This window comes from Gracilinanus agilis, chromosome 2, assembly GCF_016433145.1.
Source record: "Gracilinanus agilis isolate LMUSP501 chromosome 2, AgileGrace, whole genome shotgun sequence".
Taxonomy (NCBI): Eukaryota; Metazoa; Chordata; class Mammalia; order Didelphimorphia; family Didelphidae; genus Gracilinanus; species Gracilinanus agilis.
In genome coordinates, this window is record NC_058131.1 from 709,074,329 (window position 1) to 709,088,470 (window position 14,142).

General features: G+C 44.7%; 1 protein-coding gene across 1 annotated transcript in view; it reads left to right on the forward strand.

Annotated features, from left to right (window-relative positions):
- The window catches only part of LOC123234424 (ankyrin-3-like), a 69,813-nt gene extending 56,234 nt beyond the window's left edge, over positions 1-13,579 (forward strand). Inside the window, exons 10-15 of the mRNA XM_044660325.1 lie at positions 2,984-3,082; positions 5,691-5,789; positions 10,112-10,309; positions 11,947-12,045; positions 12,352-12,450; positions 12,943-13,579. Of these exons, the coding sequence (XP_044516260.1) occupies positions 2,984-3,082; positions 5,691-5,789; positions 10,112-10,309; positions 11,947-12,045; positions 12,352-12,450; positions 12,943-12,966 (618 nt within the window). The 3' untranslated portion in view covers positions 12,967-13,579. The remainder of the gene's footprint in view (positions 1-2,983; positions 3,083-5,690; positions 5,790-10,111; positions 10,310-11,946; positions 12,046-12,351; positions 12,451-12,942) is intronic.
- The last annotated feature ends 563 nt before the right edge of the window (positions 13,580-14,142 follow it).

Sequence of the window (14,142 nt, forward strand, 5' to 3'; positions counted from 1 at the left end):
TCTCTGTCTCTCTCTGTGTCTGTTTCTCTCTGTCTCTGTCTCTCTGTTGCTCTCTCTCCCTCCCCCCCTCTCTCCCTCTCTCCCTCTGTCTCTCCCCCTCTCTCTCTTTCTCTGTCTCTGCTTCTCTCTCTCTCTCTTTCTCTCTTTCTGTTTGTGCGTGTGTCTCTCTCCATCTCTCTCTCTTCCAGCAGTTCTCCCACATTGAATTAAATGAACTCTTTTGGGCTGTCTCTGTCTCTATCTTTGTCTCTCTGTCTCTTTCTCTCTCTCTTTCTCTCAGCAGTTCTCCCACGTTGAATTAAATGAACTCTTTTTGGCTCTCTCTGTCTCTGTCTCTGTCTGTCTCTGTCTCTGTCTCTCTCTCTCAGCAGTTCTCCCACATTGAATTAAATGAATTCTTTTGGGCTCTCTCTGTCTCTTTCCCTCTCTTTCTGTCTGTCTGTCTGTCTATCTGTTTCTGTGTCTTCCAGCAGTTCTCCCACATTGAATTAAATTAGCTCTTTTGAGCTCTCTCTGTCTCTGTCTCTGTGTCTCTCTCTCTCTCTGTGTCTCTCTCTGTCTCTCTCTCTCCCTCCCTCCCTAGAGACAATTCCCAAGGAGAAGGGAGGGAAGGGAAGGGCAGAAGCATTTCTACAACACCTACTATGTGCCGGATTCTGTGCTAAGCATTTTATAGATATAATCCCATTTGATCCTCACGGTAGCCTAACTCTGTGAATGTAGGTTACAGGTCCAGAGGATGCCCTGAATGTGCCAGAGGGGCTCCCCCTAAGAGGCAGCAGAGTGAAGTTCCCAGAAAGGGAGGACCATGTGGAAGGTCTTCACCGTGATGAGTGCTGGACAGATCCACAGGAGAGTGCAGATAGGGCCAGACCTTCGCCATGATAACTGTATTCATCTTGGTGTCACACCATTTGAAAGAAAAAGTTAAAAGCTGCTATAAGAAGCTAGGTTGCTCAGTGTCTAGAGCACCAGACTCAGAGATGGGAGATCCTGGATTCAAATCTGGCCTCAGACACTTCCTAGTTGTGTGACCCTGGGCAAGTCACTTAACCCCGATTGCCTAGCCGTTACCGCTCTTCTGTCTTGGAACCTATACTTAGTATCAATGCTAAGCAGAAAGTAAGGGTTAAAAAAAAAGCTGCTCCAATCCAAATCTCTGCTTTTCTCATCCGCTCCTCACATCAGCTTTGAAGTCATCTTTATCTAGGTCTGGGCCACAGAAAAGAAGGAGCTTCCCTTCTTTCTCCCTCTCTCTGCATGATGATTCTCCCATGCGGAATCCTCTTAAAATCTGTTCTTGCAGCAGTTCTCCCACATGGAATTAAATTAGCTCTTCTGGGAGAGGAGATGCAGCTCCTTCCCCTTCTTTGCAGAGCTGGGGGCTGTGGCTGCAGATGCTTTCAGAAGCCATTAATGTAGGGATTGATTTGGGGGAGGGATTCCTCCCTTTGCTTATCCTTTATTAGAAGGGCTTTCCTGGCTAAGGAGGCAGGAACCCTCCGAAATGAGGACGACACAAAAACAAAAGACAACACTCAAAATAAGATATTAAAACTGAACCAGTTCCCCCTTACAGGGGGGTAGTTTGTGTGTCATAAATACTCTTAAAGGGGAGAGTCTTGCTTGGCCTGAATCACGCTCTCCATCTCGGCATCCCCAAAATGGGAAAGCTGTGGAGGAGTGGAAATAGGACTCGGTCTGATTTGAAAAGAGAAGCCTGGGGTCTGAATGTCAGCTCTGACCTGTCCACATCCTTGCAGGGTGACTTGGGACTTAGTTCAGTCACTTTAGGCATGTCTGACTCTTCGTGACCCGATTTAGGGTTTTCTTGGCAGAGATATTGGAGTCATTTGGAATTTCCTTCTCCAGTGCCTTTTTTCAGATGAGGAAACTGAGGCCAACAGTGAAGTAACTTGTCCACAGTCACACAGCGAGGAAACATCTGAGACTGGATTTGAACTCAAGTCTTCCTGATTCTAGGCTTGGCACACTACCCACTGAGTCACCTAGCTGACCCGGGCACATCATTCCAGTTGTCTAAAAGAGAAGCTTGAACAAAGTGATCCCCACAACACCCAAGAGTGATCCCCATGGCATTTAGAAGGAAGGATAGTAGCTATAAGCTCTGGTTCAAGCCCTGCCTAGATCATTTAATAACTGTATGACCCTAGGCAAGTTGCCACCTCTCTGAGCCTCAGCTTTCCCATCTGTAAAATGGGGATAATAATAGCACCTACCTCTGAGATCAAAGAAGATAAGATAAGATTTATAAGTCAGTTGTTGTTATTATTATTATAATTACTATTATTAAGCCTTACTTGTTTTTTAAAATAATTCGTTTGATTTAAATCTACATTAACTTATTTGTAATCATGTTTCCTCCCAAGTAAACTGGAAATTTATTGAGGCCAGGGCCTCTCCCGCCCCTCACTAGGGCTGGCATCCAGAGGTGTTTGAGAAATTGTTTTTGATTGATTGGCCTGAGGGCAGGCAGCACACACACACACACACACACACACACACACACACTACAAAATACAATAAAGGGCTATAGTGCTATAGTGTGGAGCAGAACAGTGCTCAGGGAATCAATAAGATATAAGTTCAAATCCTGACTCTGATGCTAACCTATAGTATGAATGTGGATGTGTCACTTAAACTTTTGAGGCCTCAGTTTGCTCATCCAGAAAATGGATGTTGAGCTTTAATAGGATGGTGGTGAGGAAAATGCTTAGTAAAATAAGCACCTTGTATTATTATTGTCATAATTTTGTCATTGTTGTTATAGTTAGGAGTTATCTTGTAGAAAGAATCCTAGTGTCTCCTGTGGAATAAGAATTAATTTTTGAGCTGGCCAACATAGCAAATACCATTCCTCAACTCTTATCATGACCACTTCACCAAACTTTTTTTTTAATCAAATCCCTATCCTGATATAGACAACTGGTAACCTGCCATTTTCCTCCTTGTTGTCTCCCAGTCGGGCCTCACCCCAATCCATGTGGCTGCTTTCATGGGGCACGCAAATATCGTATCTCAGCTCATGCATCACGGAGCATCGCCAAACACAACTAACGTGGTAAGTACTTGGTATGCCAAAGAGGGGAAGGGAAAGAAACTGGGATTTAATAAACCACCTACTGTGTGCCAGGCACTGTACTGCATTCATTTGATCAAAGAGAAGTTGGGTTGTGTACTTCCAATTGGGAAACTTTAAGAAACTAACTAAGGAAGCTTTAATTTCCTTGTTTTCTAATTATGAACAAGTCACATATATGAGTAAGCTCTTCTTGTTTTATTTTATTCTTTTTACTGATTGTCCAGTCATTGGACAATGTGTCCAATGATCACATCTCTGGAATGCCTGTGACTTCTTGGCCATTCCAGGCAAGGTCTATCCATGCCAACAGACTGCAGCAGCCATCCCAGACATAAACATAATACATTCATCAGGTGTGCTGCTCCTGGATGGAATGCCTGTCAAGCTGGGCACCAAGAGAAAAAATGAAGCATGTAACATCATCCTTCCTTCCATCTTCTCATATTCATGTTGTCACCCAGAGTAGTCATCTTCTTTAAGCAATTCTGAAATGATGGGGAATTATATAAGAGCTCATTTATTGCTGAAAGGGACAGATAACTTAGAATCAATCAATCAACAAAGAGTTATTAAGTGCTTGCTGTATGCCAGGCACTGTGCCAACCTTTGGCAAATAAGTCACTCTGGGCTCTGCTTTCTCATCTATAAAACAAGGGGGTTGGGAGAGATGTCTTCCAATTCAGACACGTACTAACTGTGTAACCCCGAACAAGTCATTTAGCCTCTGTTTGCCTCAGTTTCCTTATCTTTAAAATAGGGATAATAACAATAATCATGAGGTTGTCGAAAGGATCAAATGAGACAAAATTGTAAAGCACTTAGCACAGTGTCTGATATGCTAGAAGTACTATATAAACATTAGCAATATTATTATATGGCAAATTCACAAAACTTCAATTCCTTCATTTGGTACTTTGAATATACATATTTTGGTTAGCCTGGGTCTTATCTCCATTGATGCAGATTTGACCATTTCTGTGCCTTATTAATCAGTCTTCAAAGGTTTATATGGTCCCAAAAAGTTATCCTAATGGTCAATCTTCTGCTGTTATGCCTCTCTGAACTTAGCTAAACTGGTCTTTGCACACCAGACTTATCATTCTTTGCTAGACCTAAGGGTTTATTTAGTTTTATATTTATATATTTATATATATTTAGTTAAGACTAAAACCTTTCTAACTTGGTAGGACCTGCTCAAGCTTGTGTTACTTAGAATAGTCTCTGAAAACCGAGTTGCCTTTGTACTGGGATATGAGGCTCTATAGCAGAAGTCCTTAATCTGCCCTGTGACCTGGACCCCTTGAGCAATCTGGGGAAGCTGGGGGACCCCTTCTCAGAATCACGTTTTAAAATATACAGGATTACAAAGGAAACAAATTATATCAAAATAAAAGACCCAACATCATCCAATTTAGGGAACCCCTTGAAATCAGAGTCCTTCGACACCAGATTTAGAACTCCTACATTAGAGGAAGACTTGAATGAAGTAGAATTCCCCTATCATGAACTAATTTTATTTTCCACAAGAGTGGATGTTTTGTCAATAATACAGCGTACTTAAAAGACATAGACCCAAAGGGAAGCCAGTTTGCTATGCCTTGGGGAACTGTGAGTATTTTGGCTTTCGGAATAATTCCAAGTTCAGGAGTTAGCTTGACTTCCTAGTATCAGAAAAGAAGGGCAGAACAGAATGGAGGAAAGGAATTAGTTTTGTCCATGTACTGTGTTCATGCATCATTTGATCAGAATTTCCAGAAGGTCTTCAGGGACCTTGGATGGTCCATGATCCATGCTTCATAACTGTGTTCTAGTAGATACTACAGTGCCACATTTGTAGGGTGTCCAGAAACTGAGCCTTCCTTGGGGGGGGCACAAAAAGAAAGGGATTCTGGTCAAACCAACCAAAGGCCATTCTACACAAAGTCACAAAGCACTGAGGGTCCAGTGGGATACTTTATTCCCACCTGCAATAAAGTAAATACAAGAAGAATGTTGGTAAACTGATGAATCCTTGATCTCACCAAAGAGGACAATCCCTCCATGGTGCAGGTCACAACCCATTTCTTCTCCTATCATAAAATTCTTGTTCCTGTCTTTTCCCCATTTAAATTCGACCCAACAGTCTAGAAGTCTCTCTCTCCCCCTTTTCCTATTTTGCTAATAATACCAAGGTGATGTTCAGGCCATCCGTTTAACCTCATTCTTGTCATTATTGACCATATTCTTGACCAAATTATGTCATTTTCAAGATATATGTGTCCCTGACTGCAGTAAGCCCTAATGCATCACTTCACCCATAGCAGAAGCTTAATTGAATAGAGTGTCTTTAACACCACCTCTGTTGGGTTTATATGGCCTCACATTTCTCCCTTATCCTCTGGAATGCCTGCAATAGTAATCCTTTCATGGTCACAATTTCCCTTGATTCATAGCCCTGGAGCATCACTGGGCGAATATCAGCATTTCTTTTAAAGGCTAAGATGCTAATAAGTCATTCAGAAGATAGAGGGCCAAATGAGGGGCCCCATGTGTTTCCCTTGCTTCATTTCTTTGTTGCTAATCATCTAATCTTGCTGTTGTGGACTAGAGAGGAGAGACAGCTCTGCATATGGCAGCCCGTGCCGGCCAATCTGAAGTTGTGAGGTATCTGGTCCAAAATGGAGCCCAGGTAGAAGCTAAAGCAAAGGTAAGCGTACCAAAATGCTACTAGCAAAATCTAGTGCAAACCAACAGCATTAATAAGTGCCCACTAGGTGCTAAAGATACATGGGAAAAATGGGAAAATCTCCACCTATATAATATAAAGATATATATGTATGTATACACCCACAAAATATAAATAGACAGGCACATGATTATTTGAGGATGGAGAGAGAACTAACAACTTGGGCAATCAAGAAGGACTTCCTGAAAGTAGAAACACAGAAGAAAAACAACTGCTTGACCAGATGGGTCAATGGGGATATGATTGGGGATGTAGACTCTAAGTGATCACCCTAATGCAAATATTAATAATGTGGAAATAGGTCTTGATCAATGGCATACGTAAAACCCAGTGGAATTACTCATTGGCTACAGGGGTGGTAGTAAGGAGGGGAGGGAAAGAACATGAATCGTGTAACTATGGAAAAATATTCTAAGTCAATTAATTAAATAAAATTTTTCAACTGAAAAAATTAATTAATTTTTTTAAAAAAGAAAGAAAGGCTTCCTGAGACAACTAGATAGCTTGGTGGATAGAGAGCCAGGCCTAGAGATGGGAGGTCCTGGGTTCAAATATGGCCTCAGATGCTTCTTAGCCATATGACCTTGGGCAAGTCATTTAGCCCCAATTGCCTAGTTTTTACCACTCTTCTGCCTTGGAACTATTATTAATTCTATGACAAAAGGAAGGAAGGAAGGAAGGAAGGAAGGAAGGAAGGAAGGAAGGAAGAAAGAAAGGAAGGAAGGAAGGAAGGAAGGAAGGAAGGAAGAAAAGAAAGAAAGTAAGAAAGAAAGAAAGAAAGAAAGAAAGAAAGAAAGAAAGAAAGAAAGAAAGAAAGAAAGATTAGAGGAAATGGCAGAGGAGTTAAAACCTGAAAGAAAAACCCTTCTATCCATACAACATTCTTTCAGTAATAGCTCTAAAAAAAAGTAAATAAATAGAGCCCAAGGAACTGAAGTGATTTGCCCCCAAACCATCCTTCTAGCTATCTGAGAGAACTGGGAAGGACTGTCATGTTTTCGTCTTGTATTATGTACCTAATTTTATAACCCCAAATTCAAGACTTTTTCCATTGTTATCACTAAAAAGTAATTGGAAAACTAGATCGTATACATAGTGAATGAGAAATGGTTAGTGTATCACCCAACTCCATGACACAGAGCTCATGCAGGAAATAAGAAATGTTAGTTAAAAAGCCAAGAGCCCAGGAAAGAATGATAATTTTGAAATAGTGATGAGATTTGTAATTAATTCCAGAAGTTAAATACTCAAAGGGTTCAGAGATTAGAAGTAGGAGTCTGGATCACCTTAGGTCATTGGCAGTTGATTTAAAAAGTCAAGACAACAAAGATTTAATAAGTACCTACTATGTGCCAACCTCTATGCCAAGTGTGTGATTATATCAATTCACCTGTGATTTCCCAGGAAAAATCTCACATCCTCCAAGGTTTCTAGAGCCCTTGAGGAGACAGGATCCATATTTTGAATAATAATTATTTCTGCCTTTGCTGTGAGTAGTGACATGAAAAGAGGTGACAATATGGTGGCATCAATGATCCTTACTGGCAGTCAGGCCATCCATTAGAATAAACCATTTCTGGATACAGCAGTAGATTAAGAGCCAGGCCCACTGACAGGAGGTCCTGGGTTCAAATCTGGCCTCAGACACTTCCCAGCTATGTGACCCTGGGCAAGTCACTTGACCCCCATTGCCTAGCCCTTACCACTCTTCTGTCTTGGAACCAGTACCTAGTATTGATTCTAAGATGGAAGGTAAGGGTTAAAAAAAAGAATAAACCATTCCTGGGCAACCAGGTGCTTCTGTGGGTAGAGCTCCAGACCTGGAGACTGGAGGTACCGGGTTCAAATGTGGCTTCAGACACTTCCTAGCTATGTGATCCTGGCAAATCACTTAACCCCAATTGCCTGGCCCTTACCATATTCTGCCTTGGAACTGATACTTATTATTGATTCTATGAAGGTAAGGGTTTAAAAAAAAAAGAGCAAACAGTCTGCATTCAGAGAGAACAAAGTCTAAGTCTGAGGATGTTGCAAAGTGGAGGAGAATTCAGGCACTGAGTTTGAAGAACGATTATTGGAGATTAGGAAGAAAGGAAACTGGCTCTGGAAGGTCTGGGCCTGCCACCATTCAGTGGGATCAGACGAGGGCACTGTAGAAAAGAAGCATCTTGTGTTGAGACTTTGATGAATGATGGGTAGAGACGGATGGATGGAGAGGCCCCTTTCGCTCTCCGTAGACCTGGCTCAGACTTACCGCTAGAAGGGAGCTCCATGGCCATCTGCTCCAACCCACACTCGAGTAAGAATTCCTTTGTAACATCCAGCCTGACTTGGACACTTCCATTGGGGAGAACCCCAGTTCCTTCTGGGACAGTCCATGCCACTTTGGAGTCAGGAAGTTTTTTTTTCCAACATTGAACCTAAATTTGCCTTTCAGTAACTTCCCTCTGACTCCCACTTCTGTTCTCTGGGGACAACCAACGAGTCTAACACAATGCTACGATGATGATTGAAGACCCTCCAGATTCTGGAGGCAGCTGTGGTGCCCTTTGAAGACCTCCCTTCTCTAGGCTGGGTCCTCCCAGAGCTCTTTAGACCTTTCTCCATGCTGAGCGCTGTTCTTGGGAAGTTCCCCGTCCCAGCAACACTCTGGCTACATGCGGGACCAGAACTGAACACAGTACTATAGATGTGTCTGACCCAGGCAAAGTACAGGGTCCCCAAACCTCCACCTCAGTTCATGTGGCCCGCAATGTCCTTCAAGTCGTGCCCCAAACATTTACTAAGTGGGTGACCTCAAAGAAAGGCACAGCTTCTCTCAACCTCAGCTTTCCTCTTTCGTAAAATGGGGATAATTAGAGAACCCCCTCATAGGTTTGGTGAGAGAGAGCCCAATGAGAGAACACATGGAAAGGGCTTCACACACCTTAAAGCTCTCTATGAAGTCCCGTTTCCATCCTCCTCCTCCTCCTCATTCTCTTGTTCCTTTTGGATACACGACAGTCTTCCAAAGATGTGTTTTAGGCCTGGGACTCCATCCCTCCAAGTGAGGTCAGAGCTTCTTTTTAACATTAGGATATACAGAGAGGTCTGAGTTCTAGCAAGCCTCTCAGAGATAGCTTCAGCTACTTTTATTTTTTTTTTAAACTCTCACCTTCTGTCTTGGAGTCAATACTGTGTATTGGCTCCTTGGTGGAAGAGTGGTAAGGGTAGGCAATGGGGGTCAAGTGACTTGCCCAGGGTCACACAGCTGGGAAGTGTCTGAGGTCAGATTTGAACCTAGGACCTCCCGTCTCTAGGCTTGACTCTCAGTCCACTGAGCTACCCAGCTGCCCCCCTTCACCTACTTTTAGATGTGGTCTGAGAGTCTGCCTCATCACCCCTAAGTGTGCTTAAGTGTGGAATTATTCAACTCACCTCTTATTCCCCCAAGGAAATCCCTGATATCTTAGACAGAACTGTTCTACCAATGTAGCATGGAAATTACTCTTCCTTCCCCTATCACTGTGGAGAACCTCATTAAGGTAGTTCACAGGATTCAGGCACAGGGATAGGACCTAGACGCCGTGACCACCAGCCTCTCCATGCCCCGTGGCTGCTCTTCCACTGCCATGAGCTATGGTAGTTTGAACCCTAACTGAATCAGCTGGTTTCATGAGCCACCTCTAAGGCGGCGGGATCCAACGTTCACTTTTCTGGATCTGTGGGGCCCGTCTGGGGGCTTTTCAGATGGAGATGTGGCAGCAGCCATTTCCTTGGAGGGAGGTGGCAAGTCCCAGATAATGGAGTTAGAAGCCCGTCAGGGTGGGTCTTGGTCATTTTGAGGCAATTCCCTTCCAGGCAGGAGGTCACTATAGCCAAACCCAGATTGCCTTGAGAGGAAACTCACCGGCAACTCGTCCTCTTGAGTTGTGTAAATTTAGAGCCATCTGGAGCTAGAAGGCAGCCCTGTTAGAACCTTCCTAGAAGGACCTGAATGAAGAGCTTGAGGGCTCTTACCAAGGCGCCCCACGGCTTGTCTGTTGAGGGTCTGAAGGGCACAGCTCAAGGGTTGGGTTTCCACGGGGGCAGCACGTTCTTTAAGCTAGCAGAGCATTTCCAGGGTTAAGATCATCCTCTTCGTATCTCGTCTACCCTTTCTGAACCCTAAAATGAAAATAAAGGACATCTTCCCTCTAAGCGTGCCGAAGGGTGGCTTCTGACTCTACGCACGCCGGTCCTCTAAGCTTTTCAAAATGGCGCCTCGGCCTTCACTCACTGCTCGCGTTTGCTTGGCTGTTTAGGATGACCAGACGCCGCTCCACATTTCAGCTCGGCTGGGAAAGGCCGACATCGTCCAGCAGCTTCTGCAACAAGGAGCCTCTCCGAACGCGGCCACCACCTCTGGGTACACCCCGCTGCACCTCTCAGCCCGAGAGGGGCACGAGGACGTTGCCTCGGTTCTTTTGGACAACGGTGCATCCTTGGCCATAACAACAAAGGTAAGGAAGGGAGTCTTGGGAAAAGGATCTTTGTCCCAGGGAAAGCCACCTTTCCTGCAATCGGGGCATTGGCCACTTTCCGGCTCGCAGGGTCGCCACCTCCCATAATCGTAGTGAGCAGGGCCCCGCTGGCTTTCATCCTGTGTGTCTCCGTGTTATCTTGTGATTAAAACCGATCAAACGTCTCCCTGCCAAGTCACGGCTCAGGGGCTCCGATGGCTATCTGTCGGTTGTTTTGGAGAGACTCAGGAGTGTGCAAAAGATTCAGTCAGCAGATTTCTCTGGCACGGTCTAAAGGACTGAACAGATTGGCTGACGCGGCTGGAATGCATAAGGCTGAGGACGGGGCTCACTGACTGACCTCTTGCGGCTTCTGCAACACTGTGTCAGCTCAGGAAGCGAACCCCGTCCTCTTAAGGCCAAGCATTAAATATGGCCAACCATCCATCCCTTGGTTTCAGCCCCAGCTTTGAGAGCACACCATGTACTTTCTCCATGGGCATCAGGTGGTGCCCATCATTCCATGCTTAGCAAAACCCCCAGATGCATTCATCGCACCTAGAGACGGGAGGTCCTGGGTTCAAATCTGGCCTCCGACACTGACGGTGGAACCCTGGACAGGTCACTTAGTCCCTGTCTGCCTCTATGTCCTCATCTCTACTAGGGGGATGATAATACCATCTGCTTCCCAGGCTACAAGGGGATTTGTGAAAAGAACTTTGTAAAGCTCAAAGCACCAAATAAAAGCTTGGAATGGCATCGGTTTGGTCTGAGAGCCCCTGTGACATCCATGTCAACCCAAGACTCAATTGTGTGAACATTTATTAGCCTTCTGCTCTGTGGTGGAGGACATGGATGAGGCCCTCATGGAGCTCCATCAGCACTAGGAGATCAAGAGGCTGGTTTATGATCAGAAGAGCAGAGATTTATGGTGGACGGAGTCTTAGGAGTCATCTCGTCCAGCCCCCTCATTTTACAGATGAGAAAACTGAGACCCAAAGAAATATGATGTATGTACACAAACCGCCCTATAATATAAAGTAATACAGGAATAATACAGGAATGGGATTGACGAAGAGAGGAATCCCAGAGGAGGCATAGCCAAACCATACCATTCCCCAGCTCAAGAAATTTAGCTGGATCCTGTTGCCTCTGGCCTATTAAAGCCCTCATGTGTCTTCATCTCCATTCCTGACCCATCTTCCAAAGGTCTAGCCCAGGGGTGCCCAAACTTTTTTGGCCTGCCGCCCCCTTTCCAGAAAAAAATCTTACTTAGCCCCCTGGAAATTAATTTTTTTTTACATTTTAATAGCAATGAATAGGAAAGATAAATGCCCCTGTGGCCATCACTGCCCACCTGGATCCCTGCAGCAGCCACCAGGGGGCGGTGGCGCCCACTTTGGGAATCACTGCTCCAGACCTTCATCACCACAGATCTATGAGGATTTGTGTTGGTTACCTGGTTCCCCCAAAGCTGCTTGCAGAAGAGGCTTCCAAGGCCCTGGAGTCTTTTACCCCTAAAATCACAGAATGGCCAAACTTCATTTGGCCAAGAGCTGCTGCGTCTCTGCAAACTTCCTCCTGAAAACCAGTCTTGATTACTACATATTCTTCGTTCTCACTTTTCTTTTTCACAGAAAGGATTCACCCCCCTCCATGTGGCTGCAAAGTATGGAAAGCTGGAAGTAGCCAATCTCTTGCTTCAGAAAAACGCATCTCCAGATGCTGCTGGGAAGGTAGGAAGGGGAAGGGAGAAGCCTGTCCTGCCCCAGGCTCAGATGCTAATAAAAAACAACACAAATAATCACCTACTAATATTCACGAGTGCCATCGTGACTGGCATGAAACACCACGTAGGGCTGAGAGCTCCCCAGGACAGAAGCCGGGGTCACCATTGCCCAGCCCTGGTGGGACCTCATCTTTCTTCAATCAGAGTTCCTCGCGGCCCTGAGTTCAAGGTCCTCGCCTGAAACCAGGGCTTGGCTGCTCTGAGACACTTGTCTAACCCGGTTGTCTGTTGTTGTTTCTGCACACGTTTTCAGAGTGGTTTAACTCCATTGCATGTGGCTGCCCACTATGATAACCAGAAAGTGGCCCTGCTTCTCTTGGACCAAGGCGCCTCACCCCACGCAGCTGCAAAGGTACGAGCTCAATCCAGTGGCTGGAGAGAATGACTCAACCTGGCTTTCAGCTCCCACCAGATTCCTCCCTCCTGTCTGATGTGCAGGGATGGCTTCATCTCTGGGCCTTCCTGCTGTTTATCCAGGTCTTTAGAAAAATGATAGGCACGAGGGCAGCTAGGTGGAGATGCGAGGTCCTGGATTCAAATTTGGCCTCTGATACTTCCTAGCTGTGTGACCTTGGACAAGTCTCTTAACCCTTATTGCCTAGCTCTTACCACTCTTCTGCCTTTGAAACTAATACACAGTATTAATTCTAAGTTGGAAGGTGAGGGTTTAAAAAGAATTAATTGATGGCAGGTCCCCTGACCCCAAATCCAGCATCCTTTCCTCTCAATGATAAGGGAGGATTGTGGGGAATGAGGAGAGAACTAGATAAGATTTAAAATACAGAATCATTGGAAGAGGGCAAGAAGTTTCTAGTTAGTCAAAATTATACCAAACTGTTCACAGATTCTGGAGGAAACAAAGACTTAGATGACTGTCTGGGACAGGATTTGAACCCATGTCTTCTGACTCCTGAGCCAGAGCCCTTTCATCTTGCCATCGCTACCTGTTGTTTTCTATTAAAGAGCCCTAACTTTGACCATACACATACTTTTTCAAGCGAGCTTCTCAGATGACCGATGAAAGAAAATGTTTCCCATCATCTCCCAAACTGCTGACTTCATGCACAGTCCATTTAAAATGGGTCTAATCTAATATCACGAGGCCTGCATCACGGAGCTCCTCGCCTTTGTCAGCTGCTTCCAGAGGGGCCAGCTAGGGCGGTGAGCTCTAGGACTCTACGGAAAGGGCAGAGCCTCGTCGGCCTCATCTCTGCCTTGTAGGGGATGGACTTGGGCCCAACCCTTTGGCTTGAAAGACCCTCAATAATTGATGCTTCTCTCAGGCTCTTGAGCTTGTAATTCATTTTCCTCACTAAAGACTTGGAAAGTAGATAGTAATAAGAATCCTAGCTTTTATATTGCCCCTCCACCATTAGACAGGGAACTCTTGAGGGACCACCGTGAGCTGATCAGTAAACATTTAGTGAGGGCTGCACTATGTGCCAGGCACTGTGCTAACTGTCAGGGGCCGTCTTTAGCCCTTTTCATATCTCCAGCACTGAGCACAGTGCCTGGCACATAGTGCAGCCCTTTAACAAAGGTTTCTAAAGGGATTGATTGATTGACTTTGAGTTTTACTGGGTTTGAGATAAATATATAATATATATGTAAACTCTCTATATTTATATATGTTGTGGTCGAGTTGTTTTCAGTCATGTCTGACTCTTACTGGCTCCATTTGGGGGTTTCTTGGCAAAGACTGGAATGGTTTACCATTTGCTTCTTCCGATCATTTTATAAATGAGGGAACTGAGGCAAACGGGGTGAAGTGACTAACCCAGAGTCATTCAACAAGTGTCTGAGGTAAGATTTGAACTCAGAAAAATGAGTCTTCCTGACTTGAGGTCCAGCATTCTATCCACTCTGCGACCTAGCTGCAGGTAGATAGGTGGGTAGGTGGATAGATAGATAGATAGATAGATAGATAGATAGATAGATAGATAGATAGATGGATAGATGGAAAGATAGAAAGAAAGAAAGAAAGAAAGAAAGAAAGAAAGAAAGAAAGAAAGAAAGAAAGAAAGAAAGAAAGAAAGATAGATAG